Raw genomic sequence first — 12,937 nt, forward strand, 5'->3', positions numbered from 1 at the left:
GAGAATAATGTCCTTCTTGGCAAAAAACTCGTACTACCGTACAGTATCTGATATACCGCCAACCCTAGAGTGATTTGAAAATGATCCATTCTTCTTTTATGACCCATTGCGCAACTGTGGGTGTAAACGGAACGGACTGTCTTGTTTTGCTTCTTGAGGGGAGTGCCAGATGAAGAACATTGAAACAAAATTATAACAGTTATTCAAATGAATAGTTTGACCAAGAAAACTTTTTAAATTTTGTTCTTTTTTAGTAACTATAGAAATTAAAATGTACATACAAATATGCCCTTGTCGTTTTAATAAAGTCTATTCTTGTTTTTATTTGATATTTCAACATCCAATCTGATATTTAATTTATGTATATGTGCTTTCCGTTATCCCATACCGCCAAAAGTCTTAAAACAAATATCACAACAAAATGAAATTTTGCCGCCATTTTGAATTTGATTTTTTAGTAATTTCCCATGGTCGGATTTTGTCGGATTTTGGATATGTTATACAGCATTATTTTCTGTGTTGAATACCACTTGAATCGCTTGTGAAGCAATTTTGCCCAGGTTTAGGGGTAATTTGTCGTATTTTGCCTGGACTATAGATCATTTACAGTAACAGTATGTTGCCTTTGGAACTCCCTACCATTCACTATCAGGACAAAGAATCCTGTTCCAGACTGACGGCGGCGCTGAAAGAGTACTATCTCGATCGGATGACCGTGGCTTGGTGGGATGGCGTGCTCTAGGCCTAGGTATGGCAAAGAGTGAATGTGTGTGTGTATGCGTATATTAGGGATAAAGATTTATAACTTAAGTTTTTACTTATTATTTTGTTTATAGTTTTAAAAGTTTTATAAAAGTGCATTGTTTAGTTTATATTTAGTAGGTACATAAGAGGTTAACTGTAAGAAAGGACCATGTGGTCCTAATGTTCGCCACAATAAAAAAGTATTTTAATTTCATTTAATTTTCATTTCATCAGTATTCCAAACCCCATTGTTAAAGGTGATCTAGGCTAATTAAGTCTCAGGAGTATCCCAATTTGAACAATTGCGAAGAATACTGTAGTAACAAAAGTTTATTTCAACTATATCACAAAAAATTCTTTGTTTAGACATACTAATCAGGTCCCGGAGACTCTGTAGGAATTTTTATATTGTATTTTGTTTAGTAAACTATCGCACTACATTCTTTTATAATCATAAGTTAAATAATTTAAAGGGTAAGACGAGTAGTTTACAGTATCGAATTGGCCAGGGTAGTATACTCATCGGACCTAAAGAGTCGTTCTAAGTTAGGTAAAATTTTCAAGAACACTTAACAAAGGCGAGGATAATATAGCTCACTCCGGAGCGTCTGCAAGATTTTGTGAGCGCTTCTAGAGTTCGGAACCTTCAATTAAGTTAAAATAAATAAACAGTTAAAACCCTGAAACAGCTTCATATCAACCCCTGAATTTTATAGGCTCCTGCTGAACACAAGGGGAAGACATTTGAGTGCGGCTGGTTTAAGGGGTAGGCATAGCCTCTTTTGAGAATACAATATTTTATTCCCCCCTCAGAATTTACGTCACACAGTGTGATTACCTCCATTGTTGGAGCTGATAGGTCTCTGGTAGTTCTTTCTCCTCCCAGCGTACTCTTCATGCCTTTGACGCCGTCGTTTCTCTGAAACCCATTGAAAAGGTGATGAATCCACTATAGTAACTAGGGATGTTTGATATTTGATAGTTTTGAAAGCACTATTCACCTAATAAATAAATTTACAGTAGACCCCCTCTAAAACGACCCTAACGGACCTAGGTCGGAAGACACAAGAGGTCGGTTAAAACGGGCAATCCCTAAAAACATAAAAAATGAAGTGATATCCATTTGAAATTATATAATCATTATTTTGAAGTCGTACTTGCATTATTTATAAAATAAACTACAATATCTCCTTTTTTCGTATTGATAGAAAAGTGGCAAATAAATATAAAACACTGTTAAGTCAAATACTTTCAATGGAATAAGTTATAGTTGTAGGCAAGAGTCAATAAAAATTCTTATTTTAAATACTTTAGTACTGTAATATTACTTTATGCTTTCCAAATCTATCTTAATACAGTACAGAACTTTTTGTCTAAATTAAAGATACAAGCAACTATTTTTGTTACGAGAAATTATGTTTATTAATAGCCTCTCAATGGAGGCTCGAGTCACAAAAACTATCTTGACCTTGGAGTCGTTATACCCCCCTCCCCTGCCCAACTACAAGTTTTTTACTCTAGGGATAAGATAATTCAAGATTATATTACAAAAATAGCTGCTGTTTTCAGAAACATAAATTTTTGGGATACATACAAAATAACTTATCTTTTGTTACATCCTGTGGAGATAAGCGTATGATTCCCAACGCCGAGCGTGGGAGCGGAAATGCTGAGATTCCTCGGCGGTTAAACCGAACTGCTCTCAAAGCAAGTGCTAGGTACTATGAAAAGGAAAGTTGATTTATGTTTTAATACAAATTTTTATTCTGTAGCAAATTATAGTGAGTTAGCTTTTTCAATGAAACAAAACGAAAATAAATTAATGTAAACAAAGTCATATGATAAATAAAAGAAATTAGGAAACAGTTGGTTGAACACAGCACCTCTCCCCTAAGTTTTAGAATCACATATTCGTTCTTGTAACCGGTTGTTTTTTCCTTGAGCTTCTTCTTAAGACAGGGTTTGAGGCTTCACCGTTTGGTAGAGGAGCTAGAGGTTGGTTAAAGCGAGCTTCATCTTCAGTATGGTTGTTGAACACATGATCATTTGCTCCCTGAAGTTCTTCATCTTGAATTGAAGACCCTAGAGGAAGTTTGATATTGATAAAGTAGTCCCTGTCGTCCTTCTCACCGCTTAAATTTGAACTAACCGATCTTATTTGATCAATGTGTCTCCTGTAGGTGGAATTTCCAGATTCAATATTATAGTGGCACGTGCCCAGTTTTTGTAGAACCCTTCCAAATCTCCACTTTTGTGGCGTTCCGTAGATTCTAAAAGAAACAGAGTCTCCTTCTTTAAAGTTCCTCCCATAAGATTGTTGGATAGTCTGGTCATTTGTGCAAGTATTTGAAGAGTTAAGAAGTGTCAAATCAAGCCTTGACCTCAACGGTCTGCCGATGAAAAGATGAGCAGGTGATAACCCTGTAGTTGCATGAGGTGTTCTCCTATATGCCATGAGAAATCTGGCAACCTTTTGGTTAAGGGTACCAGGTTCATCTTTCATAGACCTAAGGGATTGTTTTAAGGTCTGAACATATCTTTCGACCTGCCCATTGGTAGCTGGATGATATGGAGCAGAACGTTTATGGCATATGCCATTCAGTTCTAAAAAGTTTTTAAATTCTTGAGAAGTATATTGTGGACCGTTGTCTGAAACCAAGATATGTGGAATGCCAAAATTGCTGAAGAATGTTCGCAGGCAGTCTATGGTTTTGTTTGTAGTTGTAGAATTCATTGGAATAACTTCTGGCCATTTACTGTACGCATCCACAATAATTAAAAAGTAGCTGTTCATAAATGGTCCAGCGAAGTCAACGTGAATTCTCTCCATAGGTTTTTCAGGAGCAGACCATGGATGTACAGGTACTTTGGTTGGATCATTACGATGCTCTTGACAATTTTTGCAATTTCGAACCAATGTTTCAATATCATGGTCAATATTTTTCCACCAGACATAGGAGCGAGCTAAAGCTTTCATCCGAACCATACCTATATGTGCTTCATGAAGTTCTTGAAGAATTTTGTTTCTTAATGATTTTGGTATTACAACTCTATGTCCTTTAAATAAGCTCCCCATTTGATAGCTCCATTCTGATTCAGTGTCTCTGAACTCACTTGAATGGTTTATGAGCTTTCCTTCATTAAGAGCTTCATAGATGTCTGACAGTTCCTGATCTTTTTGAGTTTCTTCTGCTATTAGTTTGCTTGAAACGGGAAGGGTTTGGAGTTGTTGTAATTCAAAAACATCAACGTTGTCTATTTGGTTAACATCTTGGCAAATATTTGAAGGTAAACGGGATAAGGCATCTGCATTGGCATTTTCATCAGTAGATTTGTATTTGATGTCGAAATTAAAGGCTTGGAGGAAAACAGCATAATTTTGTAATCTAGTAGCTGCTAGAATTGGTATACCTTTTTTGTCACCAAATATATATGTCAATGGTTTGTGGTCGGTGAAAAGAGTAAAGTGATGGCCATACAGGAAGTAATAAAAACGTTTTACAGCAAAGTAGATGGCTAATGCTTCTTTCATTATGACACTGTACTTCATTTCCGAGGAGTTTAATGTTCGTGATGCCATTGCAATAGGTCTTTCAGACCCATCCGGATAAACATGTGAAAGAACGGCAGAGATGCCATGCTGGCTTGCATCTGTAGCTAAGATGAGTGGTAAGTTAGGATCAAAATGAGTAAGAAATATGTCTGATTTCATTTCCTCTTTAATGTTTTGGAATGTTCTTTCACAGTCCTCAGACCAAAAGAATTTCGTAGATGACTTGGTGAGATTTATAAGAGGATATAATTTCTCACTTATGTTTGGAATGAACCTTCTGTAGTAATTAATCAGGCCAAGGGCGTGTCTGACTTCATGTATGTTTGAAGGGCGAGGCAAATGGTCAATAGCTTCAGTTAGTTTTTGAGTTTTGTATATCCCTTTGTTGCTAATTTTATACCCCAAATACTCAATCTCATTTACCATGAAGCTTGATTTTTGTCTATTAATTCTAAGATTGTACTGCTTGAACCTCTCAAATACCTGTTTTAAACGGCTAAGATGTTGTTAGTTAGTGGTGCCTGAAACAACTATATCATCATAAAAGACTTGTACCCCTTCAATCCCTTCAACAACTTTCTCCATTGCTTTTTACCAAATAGCAGGAGCTGCAGATATTCCGAATGGTAATCTATTATATTGGTACAAACCTCTATGTGTATTTATTGTTAACAAATAACGATCCGACCCTCTTATGGGCATATGAAGAAAAGCCTCCGATACGTCAATTTTACTGTAGGTGATACTGTTACCAATTTTAGATAAGATTTGTTCAATTGCTGGAACTGGGTACTCAGGGACAAGAAGAGATGGGTTGAGTATGACTTTGAAATCACCGCACAGTCGTATGTTACCATTGGCCTTTACTATTGGAACTACTGGTGTTGCCCAGCTGCATGATAGTTAACTTTTAACATAGTTTTACCTATTGGAGAAAAACAGTGTTTATTGTAATCTCTGAAAATAACATTGCTTGGTTACAACGGTCTGTGCCTTGGAAACATTCTTTTAAAGTTATAGTGCGACATGATTGACGCTCCAGACCCAGTGTCTAATTCCATTGTAGTTGGTCGGTCATTAAGATTAACTTTTAGCAAGATCTTATCATTTGAACCTTTTAAAATATCAACAACGTTGTGTGTGGGATCATGGACACATACTGTGTCGGATGTTAGATTTAACTCTTTGTGTACAGCTTTAACATTTTTAGCTGTAGAAATAGTTCCAAACTTTTTAGTTGGTAATTTTATCACTGCATTTGGATTTGACAAACAGACTTTAGCAATATGACCAATTTTTTTGCAATAATTACAAAAGGTGTTGATATGTGGACAAGGTGTTGTATGTGATTTTCCACATCTGTAGCAAACTTTATTATGATGGATGTTGTTACTTACTTTGTCAACTCCAATTGATATGTTATCACCACGGTGTAGTGTTGCTGCATCCTGGTAGGCTTTCTCGAGTGTAGTTGCCAGCTCCAGTGCTTTGTCCATAGTTGAGACCGATTCGCTGATCAATTTGGCTTGAATCGCTTCATTTCTCAATCCTTGTATGAACTGATTTCGTAATGCTGTGTTGAGAAAGTTGCCAAAGTTGCAGTACCTTGACAATCCTTTCAATTCCGTTGCAAAGTGCTGTATGTCTTCACCTTCATGTTGACGTCTATTGTGGAACTGATAGCTTCTGCTACTTCGTTTGGTGGTGGTGAAAAGTGTTTGGTGAGTTGTTTAATTAATTCTTTATACGAAAACTCTGTAGGCAATTTAGGTTGTAACAAATCTCTAAGTGTTCCATAAGTTTTCTTTCCAATAACATGTAGCAGTGTTATTGTCTTGTTTTCCTCAGAAATATTGTTGAATACAAAAGCTATTTCTAGTCTTTCTAGGTAGCTGTTCCATGTTTCTTCATTATCATCAAAGGGTTCAAAAATAAAGTTCATCGTCGCCATCTGCTATGTACTATGAAAAGGAAAGTTGATTTATGTTTTAATACAAATTTTTATTCTGTAGCAAATTATAGTGAGTTAGCTTTTTCAATGAAACAAAACAAAAACAAATTAATGTAAACAAAGTCATATGATAGATAAAAGAAATTAGGAAACAGTTGGTTGAACACAGCTGCAAGGTCGGTTAAAAGAAACGTAATATTTTACGATTGAGGGTGAATAATCCGATTATCGATTAATGAGAGGTCCATTAAGAGGGGGTCTACTGTATTGATCAATAAATTGATTGATTGGATGATTGAATCATTTGACAGTGATAGTTGGACAAATTTGACCAATAACAGTTAATGTTGTAAAGGACTGCGGTATTCTTGATACCAGCAATCATGGTAAATTGGTATCAGTATTGAGAATCAATCCTCAAGAGCTGATGCCAATACTGGACAGTGGATAGGAAAAAATCTGAAATTGGAATTGGTGAAATTTAACAAAGGAATTTTCAATTTTCTGCAAAATAATGTGACTTTTAGATAGGTGCCTGCCACTAACCACCATGGAATTACTAGTGCTAGAAACATTTTTTGTGAAAAAAGAAAAAAAGGAAGAAAAATGTAAATTTTTTTGTAACTTTTTGTGTATTAATTTGACGTTGCCAACAAGTTTTGTAAACTTGGCGAGGCCAGGATGTTGTATTATCATAAACAAATATATTTGATTTTTAATTTTAAATTTGAATTTCAAAAAACAATGAAAGGAAGGTCAGCAAGGTATTTGCCTTTGTTAAAACACAATTAGCACTGTTAAAACATTATTTCCATCATGAAAAAATGCAGAGATATTGCTCAATAGACAATTAACTTTCAGACAACCGGCGAGTGTTTTAATGACACAAAATGATTGTTCACTAGTTGTGAACATATAAGCAGCGTATAGACTGGGACAGTAGAGACGGCAACTTGCTGGCTGCAAGTAATGTCCATTACGTCACTTGCATGCTATGTTCTACAAATAGCCTTTCTCTAGCCTCTAACGATAATAAATTTAAAAAAAAACATTATTTATATTTCTTCTCCTTTGGTGGTGTTCTATGACTTTCCTATTTTTCCATAGTTTGCAAATCGGCTCTTTCAATTATTACTACGAAATGCAGCACAATGTTAGTTCAGTTTTCTTTTTAGTATATCAATTTATCCAGGTTCTCTAGCTTTTTTCCATTGTAATATTTATGCCAACCCAAATTCAAATAGTAAATATTTCATTTCAACCAAGCCAGTAAATGTTTGTAGCAAACTGTTGTATTAGCAATCTTTGTTGACTGTTTACAATTAACATATGTTCTTCTTCTCACTTTTAATTTCTGACAACAGCTGGAGTTTCATAACCATTTTTGTTTCCCATGTTAATCTTGTTGAAATTAAAGATGAGGAATTATTATTAAAACTCACAAGATAATTGGGCTACCTGGAAGTTCAAGATTAGTATTCTGCTGAGGAGTCAGTCTGGAGTAATGGATGTCATAGAGGGAAATCTACAAGCACCTACACAGAATGAAGATCCGTCAACAGCAGAGTTAGCTAAGTATGAGTCAGATTTAGATAAATTCAGGAAGGCTGACAGTACAGCTATGATAATTATTACCACCAATCTGTCAGATGAAACCCTAGAAAAAGTAATGCGTTTTACAAATGCAAGAGAGGTGTGACTAGAGCTGCATAGGTTGTTTGATGGGGTGTCTGAGGACAAAGCCTACGAAATATGTCAAGAATTTTTCAGTTTCAATCGGGATCCTAGCATTGATATTTCTGGTAACCTATCTAAGCTTAAAAACTTATGGAATAGTTTGAAACTTGAAATATCTAAAGAAGGGGACAACAAATTTGTTTTACCAGATTTGTTTTTGATCTGTAAAATCTTGGGAATGCTTCCTGAGGACTATTTTGCGTTCAAGTCTAGTTGGATGATGATGGCAAAGTCTGAAAGGACTATTGAAAACCTAACCACTCAACTGTGTGCTTACGAAAAAGCATTAGGGAGTAACTCTCAGGGTCAAGAAGCGTTATGGGTAAAATCGGAATCTAGAACCAAAAACAAAGCTAGTTTAGAAACTAAGGGAACTAATAAGAAAGTCACATGTCATTACTGTCAAAAGATAGGACACAAAGTTAGGCAGTGTACAAAATGGAAAGCAGATGGGAGGCCGCCTAAACCACCCACTTCCAAAGTAACAGAGGATAGTAAACCTAGTGTTCAAATATGACTTTGTCAGTTGATGTAATGATGACTGAAAACAACAGTGACTGTTGGTATGTAGACAACGGTGCCAGGGCTAGAGATATACAAGGGCTGGGCCACGCGAGCTCAGAAAGTGATGCCAGGTGGCTCCCCACCACTCCGCCGCTGTGACGTCATGGCGATACCTCGGGCTCCTGGCACCGTATATCTTTGCCTGTTTGAGCGCTGGTATTACAGCACATTTAGCGTTTATTAAGGACGTTGGACATTTTTTATTAGGTATTAATGTATTTTATAAAAATAATTGATTTTCAAATAGGATTACGTATAACATCAATTTTAATAAATACAATATTAACTTTATTAGATATTTAAGGATGGGAGTGGAATGTAAAGCAATGGCTAAGAATACTGTAGTTATTAATCCAATGCATTAAGTTACTGTGTAATATCTGTGTTCGTATTGCTCGAATGTATGGATTATTAATTGTATTTATTTATTATTTATTCATACCTTTTAGGATTCATTGAGGTTATATAAAAATACATTACCTATACTTAGTATTTTGTAACTGTTACAGGAAGGGAATTTTATTATAGGCCCTACATATTTCAATACATTAAAATAACATATAGTTGCGAAAATACATTAAGTTGCCTGACTAACTAACCTCAATCTCTGTTGACCAATAACTAACAAGTCAAGTTTTGGTGTGATTTTACTTTATCAGTTTACATCGTGATTATAATTTGTAAAGTTGTAAATGTTTAGTTTCGATATCATTTATTGTGCCTCGACTGTAATGTGACATTACTTTTAGAAACTTGAGACACTATTTTTAGCCGGTTTTTGTGAACTTCATTGACTGTTTACCAACAACGAATATCGCGGGTTTGACTTTATCACTTTAATCGTATTTATTAGTTGTAAAAATTGTACTTATTTAGTTTGTAAACTGTTTTATGTGGATATACTTACTTAATTTGAGGTCTGGGACATTACATTTAGCCCGTTTTTGAAACATTTCGTCATAATTAACAAACGATTTAATCGCCAAATGAAAAAGGCACAGCAACATTTTAGCAAATAGAAAAAAACTATAAAATATTTATTTTTGTATATTTGCCTTTATATATTCATGTAGGGGAATAAGTTTACTTTCATTTTTTTATATAGTTGGTGTTCAGTAAAAGGCCAGCTGACCATATGAGCATATTAAAACAATACAATAATAAAATTGTAAAAATGTAAACATTCCAAAGTAAACATTCTGGTTAAAAAAGTGCAATTTTTCTCTCTTGTAATATCGTTTCTTTGTGTAACATAATTCATTTCTCTCTCCTTTTATTTTGACTTATTTCATTTACCTTTTCCTTTTGTGTTCATTAAATAAACCTTTTTTAATTTGACTAAATTCTGTGTCCCTACTGTGAGAACATTTGGACATTAATGAAACATATTATCTTCTCGACTAGAGCCAACATTCAACCAGATCTTCTTTCAAGACCTTAATAACGTCAAAGTGGTAACATAACTATAGTTCAGTGTTAAAAATTAAACCAAAAGTCCATTATTTTCTGTTGTCAAAATTAAATTAATAACCCATATACAGTCCACTTTATTAGTTCTACAATAACCTTTTGATTACGCTACATCTTTGGTCCGTTCGCGTCGGATTGTTGATTAACCAATTGATTGAACTAATTATGTGGACTTTTGGTGAAGATTTAAAGACGGACATAACCTCATAAACTCTCAATATTGTCGTTCCCGCATATTGTGTACTTTCTCTCTGTACTCTACCTCTATCACTCTCACTCTCTCGATCACATTAGCCTAATAGGCCTACTCCAATAACTGAAAGACTCTGTGACATTTATATCAATTTTTTAAACATTATACCAATCCTTCAGTGTTTATATTTTTTGTTGATTGGTTCCGAGTTTTAGGCCCACAAACTATTTAAGTTGAACTAGCCTAATTCATTTTTTTATGTAACGAAGTGAAATAACTTTTTGTGTCTTGTGTATTTTGACTGTATTTTTGTTCAATTATGGCCCCTGTGAACCTAGCCCCGATTAAGGTTTGTACTTATAAAAGACTAACCAAACAATTCAAAGTTAGGCTTGGAAAAATTCAAGAAAATATAGATTATATTAATGAAAGTGCTAAAGCAAACAACCTATCCTCTGTGCAAATAAAATCACTTCATAACTATTTAGATGAAATCAGGAAAAAGCGAGACGACTTTGAACTAAATTTCAGGCGCGTTTTAGAACATTGTTCTGACGAAGAACTCGATGACATTATTCTAAATGATGATGAAAACACTATTGGTGAACTATGTATCCATCTTTGTAGTACTATAGAGTCACTAATCCCTATTGACGAACCTCAATCTCCCCCTCAAGAAATGGTGAATGATTCCAACTGTAATGCTTTCATGCAACCTGTCCGCCTACCGCAACTTGACTTGAAAACCTTCTCGGGAAACTCAGCCGAGTGGATTAATTTCATCAATCTTTTTGAAAGCGCTGTACACCTCAACACATCTCTGTCTCCAGTATCAAAATTTCAATACCTACTAAGCTGTCTAACTGAAGAACCTCTAAATTTAATTAAAAACTTAAACATCAGTGCATCTAACTACGAAATCGCATACAATTTGTTGCGCGATCGATACCACAATCACAGACGCTTAACTTCTTTACATTTAAATGCCATATTGGATCTTCCCATTGCCACATCTGAAAATACAAAATCAATACGTGAATTTCTAAATCATTTCCTGGAACATACACAATCACTTATTGCTTTAGAAAGTGACATCACTACCAATGACAATCCTTTGCTGTCAGCTCATTTGCTCCGTAGACTTGATAGAAATTTACGGCAAAAACTTGAACATTACCGCTCATTCAAATCATGTGAAACTCATTCGTTACCATCTGTGGACGAAATCATTAAATTTCTCAATGAAGAATGCTCAAACAGTGAAGATGCCAACCTACACTCTTCAACTTTTTGTCACAAGGCTAATTCAAAGCCTGCCCTCACATCTAGTAAAAATTACTCCAAACCAAGCACCCGCTATACTGCACTTGTAAGCTCGGGTGATCACTCCACTTCTGTAAAGACATTTCCATCATGCTTTGCCTGTCAGCAAACCGATCACAAAATCTACATGTGTAAGGTTTTTGCTAAGAAATCTCCAAACGAGCGTTACAAACTTGTAAAGGAGCAAAATAAATGTATTTCATGTCTTGGCAATCACACACTCAAAGATTGTCGCTCAACAGGCACATGTCTTAAATGTAAAAAAAAACACCACACCTTGTTACACTTCGAAAATGTTGTAAAGTCGGTGCAGCCTCCTCCTATAGCCAAACCCTCAAAACCTTCAACTGCTACACCTTCTGTAGTCGCTTCTGCTCAACCAGAAATGTCGCTCTCGATTTCTCAGCCTGCAACTACGGTACTTCTAGGCACTGCTCTCATTAAAATTACCGCTACTAATGGAATCTCTCATGTCTTTCGATGTCTGCTCGACAGTGGAAGTCAACTCAACTTCATGACAGAGAGGGCAGCACAGCTATTAAACGTCTCTCGTCACCGCTCTACTCACACAATCGTGGGAATCTCTGCATCACAATCCTCAACAAAAGGACATGCACTCCTAGAACTATCTACACTAGGCAGTGAAGTAATTGCTTCAAATCAACCTTTCCATATTCTAGATAGAATTTCCGCTCCTTTGCCTCGTACTCAACTTTCTTTTGAGGTTTACGAACTGGTAAAACCTTTTGTCTCCGCTTTTGGCAACAAGAAGAGGTACCGCAGTGCAATCTTATCTCTGAAGACGATCGCATCGCTGAAGATCACTTCAAATCAACTCACTCCCGCTCTCCAGATGGAACATATGTGGTTCGACTCCCTTTCAAGAACCAACATCAACCACTGGGCACTTCAAAATCTGCTGCTGAACATAGACTTCACTCAATTGAACGAAAGTTTGAATCCAACTCTAATTTCAAGGAATTGTATACACAGTTTATGACTGAATATGAACATCTCGGACACATGGTCAAAGCATCCCCCTCCGATCTTTCGCTGCCACACTACTATTTGCCTCATCACGGTGTACTGAAGGAAACCAGTAGTACAACCAAACTTCGTACAGTTTTTGATGGTACTTGCAAAACCAGTACCGGCGTCTCACTAAATGATATTCTTTTAACCGGTCGCAAACTTCAAATTGACATTAAATGTGACATTTTGTTGAATTTTCGTTCACATAATTATGTGTTCAGTTGCGATATAAGGAAAATGTATCGTTGCATTCAAGTTCATCCTGACGACCAGAAGTATCAGTTAATTTTATGGCGTGATCCAAAGACTTAAGAAATCTCCACATACAAATTAACGACAGTTACATACGGTCTAAGCAGTTCACCTTTCC

At 35.6% G+C, this 12,937-nt stretch overlaps 1 protein-coding gene across 1 annotated transcript in view; it reads right to left on the minus strand.

The window, feature by feature from the left end:
- The window catches only part of LOC128982901 (LMBR1 domain-containing protein 2 homolog), a 186,681-nt gene that overhangs the window by 11,175 nt on the left and 162,569 nt on the right, over positions 1-12,937 (minus strand). The window contains exon 11 of the mRNA XM_054401962.1: positions 1,583-1,663. Coding sequence (XP_054257937.1) covers positions 1,583-1,663 — 81 coding nt within the window. The remainder of the gene's footprint in view (positions 1-1,582; positions 1,664-12,937) is intronic.

The sequence above is a fragment of the Macrosteles quadrilineatus genome, unplaced genomic scaffold (genome assembly GCF_028750875.1).
Source record: "Macrosteles quadrilineatus isolate MER2022 unplaced genomic scaffold, UCM_ALF_1.0 Scaffold_1__1_contigs__length_201487025, whole genome shotgun sequence".
NCBI classification, from domain to species: domain Eukaryota; kingdom Metazoa; phylum Arthropoda; class Insecta; order Hemiptera; family Cicadellidae; genus Macrosteles; species Macrosteles quadrilineatus.